Source organism: Nycticebus coucang, chromosome 18 (assembly GCF_027406575.1).
Source record: "Nycticebus coucang isolate mNycCou1 chromosome 18, mNycCou1.pri, whole genome shotgun sequence".
In the NCBI taxonomy this organism is placed as follows: domain Eukaryota; kingdom Metazoa; phylum Chordata; class Mammalia; order Primates; family Lorisidae; genus Nycticebus; species Nycticebus coucang.
The window spans coordinates 29,245,795-29,262,386 of NC_069797.1; the positions used below are offsets into that span (position 1 = coordinate 29,245,795).

Sequence of the window (16,592 nt, forward strand, 5' to 3'; positions counted from 1 at the left end):
CGGGCTCTCGCTTTGGCTCAGGTTGGTCTCTAACCTGTGAGCTCAGGCAATCCACCCACCTCTACCTCCCAGAGTGCTAGGATCACAGGCATAAGCCACTATGCCTCGCCCCCTTTTTTAATTAAAAAAAATAATTTTTTGAGACAGAGTCTCACTATGGTGCCCTTGGTAGAGTGCCGTAGCATCACAGCTCACAGCAATCTCAAACTCCTGCAGGAGGCTTAAGCAATTCTCTTGCCTCACCCTCCCCAGTAGCTGGGACTACAGGTGCCTGCCACAACATGCAGTTATTTTTTGGTTGCATTGTCATTGTTGATTAGTAGGACCAGGCCAGGCTCGAACCCACCGGCCTCGGTGTATATGGCCAGCACCCTATCACTGAGCTATGGGCGCTGAGCCTTAAAAAATAAGAGATAGGGGCGGCGCCTGTGGCTCAGTGAGCAGGGCGCCGGCCCCATATACCGAGGGTGGCGGGTTCAAACCCAGCCCCGGCCAAACTGCAACAAAAAAATAGCTGGGTGTTGTAGCAGGCCCCGGTAGTCCCAGCTACTCAGGAGGCTGAGGCAGGAGAATCGCCTAGGCCCAGGAGTTGGAGGTTGCTGTGAGCTGTGTGATGCCACGGCACTCTACCGAGGGCGATAAAGTGAAACTCTGTCTCTACAAAAAAAAAAAAATAATAATAATAAGAGGGCGGCGCCTGTGGCTCAGTCGGTAAGGCGCCGGCCGGCCCCATATATCAAGGGTGGCGGGTTCAAACCCGGCCCCAGCTGAATTGCAACCAAAAAAGTAGCCAGGCGTTGTGGCAGGCGCCTCTAGTCCCAGCTACTCGGGAGAGACTGAGGCAAGAGAATCACTTAAGCACAGGAGTTGGAGGTTGCTGTGAGCTGTGTGATGCCACGGCACTCTATACAGGGCCATAAAGTGAGACTCTTGTCTCTACAAAAAATAAATAAATAAATAAATAAATAAATAAAAAATAAGAGATAAAGTCTTGCTTTGTTAACCAGGCTGGAATCCAGTAGCGTAATCATAGCTCACAGCAACCTGAAACTTCTGGGCTCAAGGGGTCCTCCTGCCTCGGCCTCCTGAGTAGCTAGGATGACAAAAGCAAACTACTGAACTTGGCTTTAGTATTTATATTTTTTAAGTAAAATTTTGAAAAGAGATGATATAGTTGATATTTTAGGTAGAAGGGGCCAATTGTTTTGTCAAGACTCACTTGGTCCAGCCAGAAGGGCAGAGAGGTCTGTGCATATGGAGGGTGGGACCTTCTTCCTTGAAAGAGATAGTATAAACTTTGAGCTGCCATTGCTACTCCATAACACCAGAATACCCAACTGCAAAAACCAAAAGCCAACAGCAAATGTGACCAATAGCAAATGCCAACACCACCTCTCTTTATGAGGACAAAAGAAGCCTTACTGTGTCAGCCATCTAGTTGCTCAAATCAGAAACATGAACTCACCACTACACTCTTCCTTGAACCTCCTGTACAAATCAAGTTCTGTTGACTCCATCTCCTCAGCATGTTGAACTTGTCCATTTCTTGCCTGGACTACTACAGTAGCTCCTAACTGGTCTCCCTACCTTCTAGCTCTGCATAGCTTTCAGTGTTCTGTTTGAAAGGTCCGTTGCTCCCCACCTTTAAAACTATAAATGATGGGTGGTGCCTATGGCTCAGTGGGTAGGGCGCTGGCCCCATATTTGAGGGTGGCCGGTTCAAACCCGGCCCTGGCCAAACTGCAACAAAAAAATAGCCGGGGGTTGTGGCGGGCGCCCGTAGTCCCAGCTGCTCGGGAGGCTGAAGCAAGAGAATGGCCTAAGCCCAGGAGTTGGAGGTTGCTGTGAGCTGTGATGCCATGGAACTCTACCAAGGGTGATAAAGAGAGACTCTGTCTCTACCAAAAAATAAATAAATAAATAAATAAAACTATAAATGGCATCTCTTTGTCCTGTGGTTGGAGTCCATACGCTTAGACATACTTTATAAAATCTTTTAGGATCTGTAGGTCTTCTTGTATTCCCTGCCTCATAACTTCAGCTACTCTGAACTTGTCCCTGGTTCTCCCGGTTTTTCTACCCTATCCTTCTGTCTAGCTTAGTCCCACTCTCTGTTCCATCTGTTTGTTCCATCCCAGCTTTCCCCAAGGTGGCTGCCTGGGGCACCACGTGTCCCCCGCATGTCCTCTCCATGCTGTGCTCTCCAGGGCCCTGCCTACCCAGTCGTGGCACATGCTTACAGTGTTGGCTTTTCCTGGTTAATTAACTCCCCCCTAGACTGTAAGCCCTTTGAAGATAGGAGCCACATCTCTTTGGTTTGTATCTGTGTCCCCATGCCTGGCACATAGAAATACTTGCCTGAATGAGTGTGACAGTGAGTCAGTGACTCTCAGGGGATTGCTCTGAGCTAGCTTTCTAATGTAGTTAGCTGTTTTTTCTTAGGCTTGAGGCACTAAAACTGATGAGATTACCAGAGCCTGCTAAAGACTATATAGATTATCAGTTAAAAACCAAGGACGGGCTGGACACAATGGCTCATGCCTGTACTCCCAGCACTTTGGGAGGCCAAGGCAAGAGGATCACTTGAAGCCAGGAGTTTAAGACATGCCTGCGCAGCATAGTGAGACCCCATCTCAAAGGAAAAAAAAATTGGGCTCATACTGTACATGTTGTTCTATAACCTGAGATAAGAAGAATTGAGTGGAAGAAAGTATTTTGTCCTGGGAGATAGATGGCCCTAAGGCCTTGGCCTCTCAGAACTGACAAAAACAGATTAGATCATCTTGGATCCTTTATTCCAAGATAGTCAGCCAATCACCCTGGCCCCTAAACCTATACTGGTCCATGCTCAGAGGTTATCTCCTTTGTATATTATCTTTGCACTGTGTAGTCTAATGCCCAGGGCCCAGTGAGCTCTGGAAAAAATGTGTAATGCTGAGTTATGGCTGCTAAGCCAGGTAGCCCAGGGTCTCGTGTGCTGTCCTGTTATAGAGAGTAGTGGGGCACATTGTGAGTGGATGTTAATAGCTGCCGAGCTGGGGTGTCAGGCTCTGGCAGGTGGCTTCTCACACACAGCAGTAAACTGCTTATCTCATGGAAACTTGTTTGTCACTCCCCACTGAAGAAGCTGGATCTGTGACCTGAAGAATATGATATAAAAGCCTTTTGTTATCTTCCTCTCTCTCCATTTCTCTTCATAACCCCTTTTTTTCCACTATAGCAAAGTACCCACGTTTGTTCGAATGTTGGCCCCTGAGGGAGCCCTGAATATACATGAAAAAGCATGGAATGCCTACCCTTACTGCAGAACTGGTGAGTCCCGACTTGGCTGGAAGGTGGAGTATGGACCCTTAGGTAGAGGAAGCTGTTGGCAAGTTGGCCAAGGGGTGGGGGTGCTTCTGGGTTTTGTGTCTGGCAGTCATTTTCCTTTTTTTTTTTTTTTTTTTGTAGAGACAGAGTCTCACTGTACCGCCCTCGGGTAGAGTGCCGTGGCGTCACACGGCTCACAGCAACCTCTTAACTCTTGGGCTTGGCTTACGCGATTCTCTTGCCTCAGCCTCCCGAGCAGCTGGGACTACAGGCGCCCGCCACAACACCCGGCTATTTTTTGGTTGCAGTTTGGCCGGGGCTGGGTTTGAACCCGCCACCCTCGGCATATGGGGCTGGCGCCCTACTCACTGAGCCACAGGCGCCGCCCTGGCAGTCATTTTCCAGATTAAGTCAGTGAAATGATGAGGTTAAGGGTTCCCTTTGAGCTGGTGGTGAGAATCAGTCTTGTCCAGCACAGCTTATTAGTCATAGGAAGTCACGGCCTGAGGTAGCACAGAACCAGCCCTTCTATTTGAGGATGGTGTGGTCATTTTGATTTTTTTTTGGTAGAGACAGAGTTACACTTTATCACCCACAGTAGAGTGCGGTGGCGTCACACAGCTCACAGCAACCTCCAACTCCCGGGCCCAGTCGATTCTCCTGCCTCAGCCTCCCGAGTGGCTGGGACTACAGGCGCCCACCACAACGCCCGGCTATTTTTTTGTTGCAGTTTGGCCGGGGCTGGGTTTGAACCCACCACCCTTGATATATGGGGCTGGTGCCCTACCCACTGAGCCACAGGCGCTGCCCCATTTTGATTGTTTTTATTGATTACAAAAGTAATGTCCTCTGTATACATTTTGGAAAATAAATAAAAACAGAGGAAAATAATCATCCGTGATTCTATCATGTTGGTATTTTTTTCTAGTCTTTTTTAATGCATACACACACATACACAAATTTCCAGACACATTTTTCTATACAAAATTTTAGACCATATGTTTACTGATTTGTAAATTGCTCATTTTTCTTCAGTAAACAGAGAACATTTTCCCTGTTACTATGTAGTGTGGTACTTTCAAAAATTAATGACTTTATAGTATCCTATCATATGAATTTTCTGTAGCTTTTAAAACCATTCTTTTATTGTTAGAAGAGACATTTCCCATTTTAATGTGATAAATTTGAAAATGCTTGAAAAGCAGCACGGAGGTCTAGGACTCTTGAGAGAGGTAGTCAGAAAGGGGTCGGTAGAGTGACCTGCCTGCGTTGGGGAAGGACCAGGCCACAGCACCAAGAACAGGTAGCAAAGGAAACACTGATACTGTTGGGGAAAAGTTGAAATAAGCCAAATTTTTGGTGACAAAGGATTTAGAAGCAGCATATGTTATGTACACATGGAGTGTGCATGGTGGAATCTTTGGTGGAGTTGTGGGGGACGTCGTTGCTAAGAGCTTATGCTGAACCAGCATGTTCTATAGTTGAGGTTAGAGATGGACTTATTTTCTTAAATTTAGCCAGTCTTCTGCTTCGAGTTTCTGAAAATGAAAGATTTCAGGGGTGGCACCTGTGGCTCAAAGGAGTAGGGGGGCCCCATATGCCAGAGGGGATGGGTTCAAACCCAGCCCCAGCCAAAAAAAAAAACAAACAAAAAAAAAAAAAGATTTCAACCTCCACAGAAAACTTTTTATTCTAGTGTAAACATTCTGGGATTCCTTTTTAGCATCTTAGACTCTTAGTTTTCTAAGATTCCTAGGTTTTGAGGGTCATCTAGGGGTGGAACTCTTGGAGGGGCCGCATTAGTATGATTCATAACCCCAAGGACCCCCTAGAAGTCCCCTGGAAGGTGACCTTTCCTCCAACCAACCACTGTCTGTTGGCACGGCCTTGGCTCTGGGGTCCTCCTTCCAGCCCATACCTGTATTGCTTCACTTGCTTTATTTGTTGAGACCTGGCACTCCCTAGATTGTATCTGATGAGGAAGTGATCCTTACATGACTCATGTGATCCTCATCCTGTGGACTTTGGGAATGACCACAGTTTAGAACACAGAGTCATTGCTCTTTCCAGCCCTCAGCGGCCCTACACAGGTTCAAGAACCTTTAATCAGGAGATATACATTCATAGGTGGGACCTGGGATGTGTAACACTTCAGCATTTTATTGCTGTAACTGAAAATGCAAACATCACCACTCTCTAAGCATTAGACAGGAAGCTGTTAAATTCTTGGAAATGAGGTTCACATATGCATTCTTAAAAGACAGTGTGCAGTGCAGCTGGGTGTCTGGTCTAGGGCCAAAGGTGAATTTTCTTGATGTCTAAGAGAGTTGCAGTGAGCATATGTTGTAAAAACTGTAGCCAACTTAGCATAAAGGAAGCAAACAGATAGGATGGATGTCTGCATGCCTAGGGCAGGGTTTTGGGTACACAGCGTATGCCAACTGAGAGTTGCCACTGTCCTCTGTGTAATTCTGGGGAGTGTGTGCTGCAGCTGATGTGGGCATTTTTCTACACATCAAATGTTAGTTCACGTATCGATCCGTGACCAAAAGGAAAACATGATTTCTAAATACTTCATGAAGAGGAGGTTGGTTTCTTCAGTGGGTGCTGACCTCATATCGGGGTCCACCCTCAAGCTGAACGAATGTATAGAATCTTAGATCTGTTCAGTTAGAACTTGCTTTTTTAAAATAAGAAATGTGAACAGGCAAGGAACTTTCCAGTTCCCTCTGAGGGTTGATGAGAGAGTTCGTTCAGACACCTTAGATTGGCCTAAGTAGATCAAAGTGAGGTGAGATGGATAAAGCAGCATGGAGTAAAATTGCTCCCATGTTTTGTAAAGCTCTAACCTTATTCTGAGTGGGATAAAGATAGATTTGTGATACCCTCCTCATTATGGATGCTTTCTGTTCTCTTAATTTATTTTTCTCTTTCTCTTGACGCTGATGGGTGGGACATAAGGAGAGGGAAGGATGGGGATTGGTCTGTGAAAGACACGGAAGAGGAGAGCAGTGTTTCTGCTTCTCCTTCCATCTTTCCCTCAAACCTTAGCCTGCTGGATGTGATGTAGTATCACTAAGCCAGCTTTTCAGAAACCTTGTTAGTCTTCTTTGGAAGGCAGTATTTTTCCGCTGCAGAGAGTTTCCAGAGGCTTTTCCAGTGTACCCCAAGGTTGCAGTTTGAGGAAAAGGGAATGCTGTGAATGCAGAGGAGTTTGGAGAGGCAGAGAGGAGTAGGGAAGATTCAGGGAAGATGATTTGGTCGCCTAAGTTGAAATTAAAGGTCAGAGAGGGTCATCGCCCTGATGGGTTCAGAAACCCTATTGGTCAGAACTGAGTGGATCAATTTCTCACAAAGACTAATGTATATAAACCTCCCAAAGATAATCTATTGAAGTTACACTATAATGCAGAGTTACTAAAGAAACCAGATATGCCTGTTTGCTGATCAGGACATTCTCGTGCATTCTTCTAACTGGGATGCCAAAGTATAATCAGAAAGCCACCATGTTAGGTCGGTGCCCGTAGCACAGTGGTTACGGCGCCAGCCACATACTCAGAAGGTGGGGGGTTCGAACCTGGCCCAGGCCAGCTAAACAACTGCAACCAAAAAACAGCAAGGCGTTGTGGCGGGTGCCTGTAGTCCCAGCTACTTGGGAGGCTAGGCAAGAGAATCGCTTAAGCCCAAGAGTTGGAGGTTGCTATGAGCGTGACACCACAGCACTCTATCGAGGGTGACACAGTGAGACTCTGTCTCAAAAAAATAAATTAATACAAAATAAAATAAAATAATAAAATGTTGGGCGGCCCTCGTAGCTCACCATGTAGTGAAAAATGTCCATTTTGTTAAGTGATCAGATTCTTGTGTCCATTGATCAGCACATTCTGTCCTGACAGAGGCCAGACTAGAAGGAGAGGGCTTCTTAGAGCACATGGATTCAGAATACAGTGAATATGGTTAGTTGGACAAGCTTAATGGCTAGTGTCATCAAACCAGACCAGCCTGACACTGTTGCCTCCACTCTAGGGATGAAGCTGCTAAGCATGCCACATACCAGGTCAGGGCTCCTGCTTCCAGGACAGTGCTGGAGAATTTCTGCCAGCGTCCCTGGACTTCCCTTTGATGGATATTACATCCATCATTTCCTTTCTTAACACAGGCTTCTTCAAGCTGATAACAGGATAGTTTTTTCAATATAGGCCTTTTAGTTATAATGTTAATCTGGTGTTTTCTTCCAAGTATCTTTCATTGGGTTTGGGGAAATTGCTGATAGTCTTTTGGGGTATTTTGGTACATGGTAGATCTTGTATTTCAACTTTTCCTCATTTCAGTCTCAGTTGCAACCTTAGTTTCAGTTTTGAGTTATAGAGTTTGTTAGCCCCATATAAACATGGCAATGTGGCATTCATCAGAAATTGAGATAGCTCCTAAATTCAGAGGGTACAGTATGAACTAGACCTTTGTCAGGAGAGCTAGCCCGTTCCCCAGTGACACGAGAGCTGCAGTCATTTTCTTTGTTAAATAATTGAACCGTGTTTTCCGAGGGGTTCCCGTTACAATGAGCAGGAGTACAGAGCGTAAGAGGTTTGGTTACAGCAAGGAGGATGCAGAGGACAGGTAGACTTTAGTGCCTGGCCTAAAGTGCCCTGCTGGATGCCCTAGTGGGTGGGGAGTGGGGGCATGCTGGTCAGGCTCTGATGGCAGAGTGATGGGTTGCAATGCCTCAGCTGATCACAGCTGGTCCTTGCCCCACTGGAAAGAAGCTTAAGAAGCCCATAGTGGGGCGGCGCCTGTGGCTCAGTTGGTAAGGCACCAGCCCCATATACTGAGGGTGGCGGGTTCAAACCCGGCCCCGGCCAAACTGCAACCAAAAAAAAGCCGGGCGTTGTGGCGGGCGCCTGTAGTCCCAGCTGCTCGGGAGGCTGAGGCAAGAGAATCGCTTGAGCCCAGGAGTTGGAGGCTGCTGTGAGCTGTGTGAGGCCACGGCACTCTACCGAGGGCCATAAAGTGAGACTCTGTCTCTACAAAAAAAAAAAAAAAAAGAATCCCATAGTGAAAAAATAAATAAATAAATACCAGGAAACAGAAAAAAAAAAAAAAAAAAGAAGCCCATAGTGGCGTTGCTTCCGTTAAATGTCATATTTGGTCTTTGGGGATGTTAGAAGAGTGAAATTTGAGGGTTTGTACAGTGAAGTACTTCTGATTCACTGAGGCTTGGACGTGACTATGGACAAGCCACAGAGAACAGAGAATCCTGCCATTCATGGTCCCTGGGGTTGGGGGGCCGGATATTTCTTCATTAATCTTTTTCTCTCTTCTTTGCATGTCCTTGCCTTGGAGCAGTTATTACAGTAAGTATTCTCAGGAGGGAGAGGGGTGTGAATTGTAGATGATTTATAAGAAAAGGAAAAATAGGCTCGGCACCTATAGCCCAGTGGTTAGGGCTCCAGCCCCATACACCAAGGCTGGTGGGTTCAAACCCGGCCTGGGCCTACTAAACAACAATGACAACTGCAACAACAACAACAAATAGCCAGGCATTGTGGCCGGCGCCTGTAGTCTCAGCTACTTGGAAGGCTGAGGCAAAAGAATCGCTTAAGCTGGGTGGTGCCTGTGGCTCAAGGAGTAGGGCGTCAGCCTATATGCTGGGGGTGTTGGGTTCAAATCTGGCCCCTGCCAAAAGCTGCAAAAAAAAAAAAAAAAAAGAATCACTTAAGCCCATGAGTTTGAGGTTGCTGTCCGCTATGACGTCACGGCACTCAACCAAGGGTGACATAGTGAGACTATGTCTCAAAAAAAAAAAAAAAAAAAAGAAAAGGAGAAATGAAAGTGTACCTACACTGGTGATCCTGGGTATTCTCCTCTTTACCTTGGGAGATGTGTGGAGTTGTTGAGGCTAAATCTTTTCAGTCCAATGAGGAACTTATTAACTGATGTATTGACCTCCTGCTTTAAGCTGCATTGGCATGTGGCTTTATCAGGTGCATCCTGTGGGTTCTATGTGTACAGAATGGCTTGAGGCTCCTCCCACCCCCAGCTCGTGCCTTCTCAGGGTTGTAAGAAATTTGAATTCAGCTGACTTGATTGACATTCCTTACCTGTTTGGGCATCTGTTGATCCCACTGAACACTGACCTTTGGCCATTCTTCTGTCAGGGTCCCTCCTCTACACCCTTCATCATATACTTATCCAGTGCCTGGTCCTTGGTAATAAATGTAAGCAGTTTCTGGGGAACTAACTCCTGCTGAGAAGCTCATGGGTTAATGTGTTCCTCCTTGAGTAATTCCAGTTGTTAAGAAGCAGCAAAGGAGGGAGACAGTAGTTAGCACGAAGGGTTGAGTTGCTGAGAGGAGAACTTCAGGCCTCAGCAAAAGGCTAGATGGGGAAAGGGCTGCAGTGATTATTTTTGGTGGGTTAGGAAGTCTTCCTGTGCTCTCTCCACACTACTGATTAACCATTTGTGTGCTATGCATGAAAGTATAGTAGAGCAGTTAAATGTGTGGATTTTGAAGTCAGATAAGCCTGTTTTTGAGATTCAGCTTTGGACATGTCACCTAATAACTTTTATAAGGGTGATTTCTATAGACCTCACAGGTGGGTTAAATGGGATAATGTATGCCTTGCATATTGTGGGCTTCCAGTCAGGTTAGCTGTGATTATAAGGCAGGCTGGAGCCCCTTGATTGCCTGTGATCTAGTAATGGGAGATGGTTAATTTCTGTGAGCCTGGTGACTTTAAGGTATTTTTTACCTCCCATCTTTCAGAATGAGTACATGAAAGAAGACTTTCTGATTAAAATTGAAACCTGGCACAAACCAGATCTTGGCACCCAGGAGAATGTAAGTAGTACTTCCCAAGAACCCCCAGGACTTCCAGACCCCAGGGTGGGGTAGTAAGGCTTTGCCCTGTAGCTTCTTCAGGCAATAGCCTCTGCTTAGACTTGTCCTATCAGCATAGGATTGCTCTGTCTCTGATTTGCAAACTGTGATCTCCAGGACAATCTTCATACTGCTTTAGTTGGTCTAAAATGCAGTTCCTAACACAGAGGGGCTATATTTCTTTTTTTCTTTTTCCTTAGAAATCAGGTCTCACTCTCCCAGACTGGAGTATACTCAACTGATCATAGCTCACTGCAACTTCAAACTCCTGGGCTTAAGTGAGCCTCTTACATTAGCCACCCAAGTAGTTAGGGCTATAGGCATGTGCCACCACACCCAGATAATTTTTTTTTTTTTAATTTTCTGTAGAGACAGGGTCTCACTCTGTTGCCTTGACTAGTGTCAAACTCCTGGCCTCAATCGATCTTCCCACCTCAGCCTCCCAAAGTCAAAATTCTGGGATTATAAGGATTAACCACTTTGCCAGGGCCGGAGTTGTTGTTTTTGTTGTTGTTGTTGTTTTTTGAGATAGAGTTTTACTTTGTTGCCCACGGTAGAGTGTCCTGGCATTATAGCTCACAGCAACTTCAAACTCTTGGGCTCAAGTGATCCTCTTGCCTTAGCCTCTGGAGTAGCTGGAACTACAGGCACCCACCACAACACTCTGGCTCAGGCTGGCTGGCCTCAATTTTGATTTTGTTTATTTATTTGTTTGTGTTTTGAGACAGAGCCTCAAGCTGTCGCCCTGACTAGAGTGCCGTGGCATCACAGCTCATAGCAACCTCCAACTCCTGGGCTTATGTGATTCTTTTGCCTTAGCCTCCCAAGCAGCTGGGACTACAGGCGCCTGCCACAACGCCCAACTATTTTTTGTTTGTAGTTGTTGTTGTTTGGCAGGCCCGGGCTGGATTTGAACATGCCAGCTTTGGTGTATGTGGAAGGCACTTGAGCTACAGACACAGAGCCTTGATTTTCTTTTTCTTTTCTTTCTTTTTGAGACACAGTCTCACTATGTCACCGTCAGTGGTAGAATGCCATGGCTTCACAGCTCACAGCAACCTCAAACTCCTGGGCTTAAGCGATTCTTTTGCCTCAGCCTCCCAAGTAGCTGGGACTACAGGCACCTGCCACAACACCCAGCTATGTTTTGTTTGTTTGTTTTTTGGTTGCAGTTCTCATTGTTGTTTAGCAGGCCCAGGCCAGGCTGGAACCCGCTAGCTTTGGTGTATATGCCAGTACCCTACTCATTGAGCCATGGGCACCAAGCTCTCAATTTTGATTTTAACAAAGATTCATATATTCATTTTTCTTGGTTTTGATGTTTTTATTTAATTTTATTTTTTTTTTTAGAGACAGGAACTGTATTAGAACATCAAAATTACAGTTTCCCAGCCTGAGCCAGCGTGAGACCTCATCTCTGAAAATAGCTGAGCATTGTGGTAGGCGCCTGTAGTCCCAGCTACTCTGGAGACTTGAGGCAAGAGAATGGCTTGAGCCCAGGAGTTTGAGGTTGCCATGAGATAGAATACCATGGCAGTCTACCAATGGCAACAAAGTGAGACTGTCTCAAAAAGAAAAAGAAAAAAAAATCAGTTTCTTGGAGCACAATTTTTACTGTAAGTCTCAAAATTTAGAATGTATCCTTTTATCCCCAGGAATTTATTAGTTATCTTTATACATGTGTGAAATAACATACATTCAAGGAGTTTGATTCATTGAAACATTCTTTTGTGTAGCCAAGATTAAAAGCATCATAAGGGCTGAGTATGGTGGCTCACACTTGTGATCCTAGCACTTTGGAAAGCCAAAGTAAGAGAATTATTTTGAGATCCGCCTGGACAATGTAGAGGGACAAAAAATAAAGAAGTTAGCCAGGCATGGTGCTGCACATCTGTAGTCCTACCTGCTTTATGAGGGTGTGTCAGAAGGATCACTTAAACCCAGAAGTTTGAGCTACAGTGAGCTGATGGTGCCACTGCACTCCAGCATAAACAAAACAAAACATAAAAATGCCATAAGCAGGACACCGTTAAATAAATTGTGAGAGACAAATAGTGGTATACTTGTAATCATTAAAAGGAACCAATAAGGAGCTGGGTGCAGTGGTTCATGCCTGTAATCCTAGCACTCTGGGAGGCCGAGGGAGATGGATTGTTTGAGCTCAGGAGTTCCAGATGAGCCTTAGCAAGAGCGAGACCCTATCTCTACTGAAAACAGAAAAATCAGCTAGACATTGTGTTGGGTGCCTGTAGCCCAGCTATTTGGGAGGCTAAGGCAAGAGGATCGCTTGAACCTAGGAGTTTGAGGTTGCTGTGAGCTATGATACCAGAGCACTCTACTCAGGATGACAGAGTGAGATTCTGTTTCCAAAAAAAAAAGGAAAAAGAAAAACAGTAGGGAACAAGCTTTAAGATACACTGGTGAAAAAAAGCAAGATACAAAACAGTATATATACATATATGTACATATATATGCTACCATTTGTATTTTTTTTTTTCTTTTTTGCAACAGATTCTCACTTTGTCGCCCTGGGTAGAGTGGCATGGCCTCATAGTTCACAGCAACCTCAAACTCTTGGGCTCAAGCAATTCTCTTGCCTCAGCCTCCCAAGTACCTGGCACTACAGGTGCACCCCACAACGCCTGGCTATTTTTAGAGACGGAGTCTTGTTTTGGCTTAGTCTGGTCTCGAACCTGTAAGCTCAGGCAATCCACCCGCCTCAGCCTCCCAGAGTGCCGAGATTATAGGCATGAGCCACTGCACCCAGCCCTTTTTTCTTTTTTTGCGGTTTTTGGTTGGGGCTGGGTTTGAACCCGCCAGGTCCAGCATATGGGGCTGGCGCTCTACCCCTTTGAGCCACAGGCGCCGCCCTGTATTTTTTTTTTTATCTATGCACATAGATATTTGTGCATGTGTAGAATCTGGTAGCCATGACTGTTACTGAAGTGGGGGACTGAGGAATAAGCAAGAGAAAATTATTCTTTATTGTATTGTTTTGCACATTTTGAAATTGTTTCATAATTTTATGTGCATGTCCATCCTATTCACAATAAGTCCTATCCAGCTGAGAAGGCAAAATCTCCAGAAGTGTTCAGAGTATTTACAAAGGCGGCGCCTGTGGCTCAGTGAGTAGGGCGCTGGCCCCATATGCCGAGGATGGCGGGTTCGGACCCAGCCCCGGCCAAACTGAAACAAAAAAATAGCCGGGCGTTGTGGCGGGCGCCTGTAGTCCCAGCTGCTCGGGAGGCTGAGGCAAGAGAATCGCGTAAGCCCAGGAGTTGGAGGTTGCTGTGAGCTCTGTGATGCCACGGCAGTCTACCGAGGGCGATAAAGTGAGACTCTGTCTCTACAAACTCTGTCTCTACAAAAAAAAAAAGGGGAACATATGGAAACAATGTAATTGTTTTGTGTAGCCATGAGGGTGTTTTGACCTGTAGAAGTGATACTTAGCCTGAAAAATCAGAGCATTTGTTCTCAAATTTACGTCTACTTAACTGGAGATCCAGATGGGTGTGGTGATGCAGGCCATAGTCCCAGATATTTGGGAGGCCGAAGCAAGAGGGTTGCTTAAGTCCAGGAGTCTGAAGCTACACCATGCTGTAGGCATACCTGTGAATAGTAGTATAGTAGTCACTACACTCCAATTTGGGCAATATAGTGAGATCCTGTCTCTTAAAAAAAATCCATTCTCCCATTCCTTTGGGTAATTTTGCACGTTAGTCTTTAGCAGTAGGAATTTCACATGGAAGGCTCTGAGCATAGCCATTCTGAGGTGTCCCTTCTGGGCAAAGGGTGCTTTGTAGCTTATAAAAAACTACACAGTGGTTCCCCTTCTTCCTGCAGGTGCATAAACTGGATCCTGAGTCATGGAAACATGTGGAAACCATATATATAGACATTGCAGATCGAAACCAAGTACTTAGCAAGGTAGGAACTATTTAAAGCTGTGGGTGGCCTTTGAGATGTAGAAATGACTTCTAAGTATTAGAGAAACCTGGGAACTATACCAAATTTGGCTCAAAAGGAAATTCCCTCTGGTGCGTATTGTTTATTTTTAAAGTTATTGTTAAAAGTTCTCTTGTCTCTTGCTGTGAGCTGTGTGACGCCACGGCACTCTACCCGAGGGCGGTACAGTGAGACTCTGTCTCTACAAAAAAAGAAAAAAAAGTTCTCTTGTCTCAAAATGGGGATACTACCATAAAAATAGTAGCCTAAATTTGTGCCTCCTCTTTTCCTTCTGGAAATTATTTAGTCCTACTAAAAGGCTGCTTGGCTTGAAAAGTCAGAGCACTAATTCCCAAATTTATTTTTCCAACCCAGTATTTAAAAAACATTTATTGCCTGCCTGTTGTGTTTGGAATACTCTCTTAGGTTCCCTGGGTTCCAGGTGAGAATGTATGAAAAGACAGGTCCCCCATGCCTTCAAAAAGTTGGTGGTGACTTTTTAGAATAACAAACATTGCCTTAGGCACCCAGAAAAAGATAGGCCACAGCTAGAGCAGAATCTGGGTGAGAACAGGGACTAGGTCTGCCTTGCTTGTTCACTGTTAAGCTCCCAGAAATTATCTTTTCGATGAATAAGAGGATTAGATGCCCCTTCATTCATTACTATTCTTTTTTTTTTTTGTAGAGACAGAGTCTCACTTTATGGCCCTCGGTAGAGTGCCGTGGCCTCACACAGCTCACAGCAACCTCCAGCTCCTGGGCTTAAGCGATTCTCTTGCCTCAGCCTCCCGAGTAGCTGGGACTACAGGCGCCTGCCGCAACACCCGGCTATTTTTTGGTTGCATTTGGCCGGGGCCGGGTTTGAACCCGCCACCCTCGGTATATGGGGCCAGCACCTTACCGACTGAGCCACAGGCGCCGCCCCATTCATTACTATTCTTATTGGACAGAGAGGCCTTGTTGGGATTAGGAAATAGGAATTTAACTCTCTGCCCATTGATAGGGATTAAGTTTTGCTCTTTTTATCTCAGGGGTGTGATACATCATTCCTTTGGTCAGTCTGTGCACTTAAGATATTTTGATTTGTACATTTCCAAGAATGTAAGAAAACCATCTTGGTCTTCTTTGCGTAATATCCCTACCCCCAACCTTGAAAGGTTGGTGGATTTTTCAGAAAACTTTTATTTTATTTATTTTTTTTTTTTTGAGAGAGTCTCACTTTATCACCCTTGGTAGAGTGCCATGGTGTCACAGCTCACAACAACCTCAAACTCTTCTTAAGAGATTCTCTTGCCTCAGCCTCCCAAATAGCTGGGACTACAGGTGTCCACCACAACAGCCTGGCTATTTTTTTATTGCAGTTGTCATTGTTGCTTTAGCTGGCCCAGGCCAGGTTTGAACCCGCCAGCCTCAGTGTTTATAGCCAGCATCCTACCCATAGAGCTATGGGTGCTGCGTGAATATATCATAAGGGTTTAGTGTGATGGTTTTGTTTTGTTTGTTTGTTTTTTTTTTTGAGCCAGAGTCTCACTGTGTCGCCCTGGATAGAGTGCTGTGGCATCACAGCTCACAGTAACCTCAAACTCTCAGGCTTAAGTCATTCTCTTGCCTCAGCCTCCCAAGTAGCTGGGACTATAGGTGCTGGCCACAACACTTGGCTGTTTTTTTTTGTTGTTGTAGTTGTCGTCGTTTTTTAGCAGGCCTGGGCTGGTTTCGAACCTGCCAGCCCCGGTGTATGTGGCCGGCACCCTAACCACTGAGCTATGGGTGCCAAGTTGTATATTCACAAACTGAATATACCAACTATTTCTCAAACAGAATATTAGCAAAAAGTATGATTCTTTAAGTATTTTGACAACTCTGGTTTTGTTACATGTGAGTGGAGGGAAGCAATGGTTGGGAAGATTTCTTTTTTGTAAGCACACAGGAAAAAGCTTTGGAAAAGCATAGTGAGAGAGAGAAAGAGAAAGGGATTTACTATATTTGTTATTGCTGTAATGAATTTGCTTTTCCTGAGCCCACATTAGTCAGTGTAGAGTGCCAGCTGAAAATTAAACTTTTGTTATGGTTTATTAACACAGAGAATTGACTGCCTTATAAATCAGTAGTAGATTGGTTCCATACATCGAATATTTCTTTCTTTCTTTTTTTTTTTGAAACAGAGCCTCAAGCTGTTGCCCTGGGTAGGGTGCTATGGCATCACAGCTCATAGCAACCTCCAACTCTTGGCCTTAAGCGATTCTCCTGCCTCTGCCTCCCAAGTAGCTGGGATTACAGACCCCCACCACAACGCCCAGCTATTTTTTGGTTGTAGCTGTCATTGTTTGGTGGGCCCAGGCTGGATTCGAACCCACCAGCTCAGGTGTATGTAGCTGGTGCCCTACCTGCCACCACCTGCAGATATTCTTTTTTTTGTTTTGTTTTGTCATCGTTTTTGGCTGGGGCTGGGTTTGAACCTGC

The 16,592-nt window shown here is 45.3% G+C and overlaps 1 protein-coding gene across 1 annotated transcript in view; it reads left to right on the forward strand.

Moving 5' to 3' along the window:
• The window catches only part of PITPNA (phosphatidylinositol transfer protein alpha), a 44,577-nt gene that overhangs the window by 12,670 nt on the left and 15,315 nt on the right, over positions 1-16,592 (forward strand). The window contains exons 4-7 of the mRNA XM_053567767.1: positions 3,221-3,312; positions 8,653-8,660; positions 10,074-10,148; positions 14,031-14,114. Coding sequence (XP_053423742.1) covers positions 3,221-3,312; positions 8,653-8,660; positions 10,074-10,148; positions 14,031-14,114 — 259 coding nt within the window. The remainder of the gene's footprint in view (positions 1-3,220; positions 3,313-8,652; positions 8,661-10,073; positions 10,149-14,030; positions 14,115-16,592) is intronic.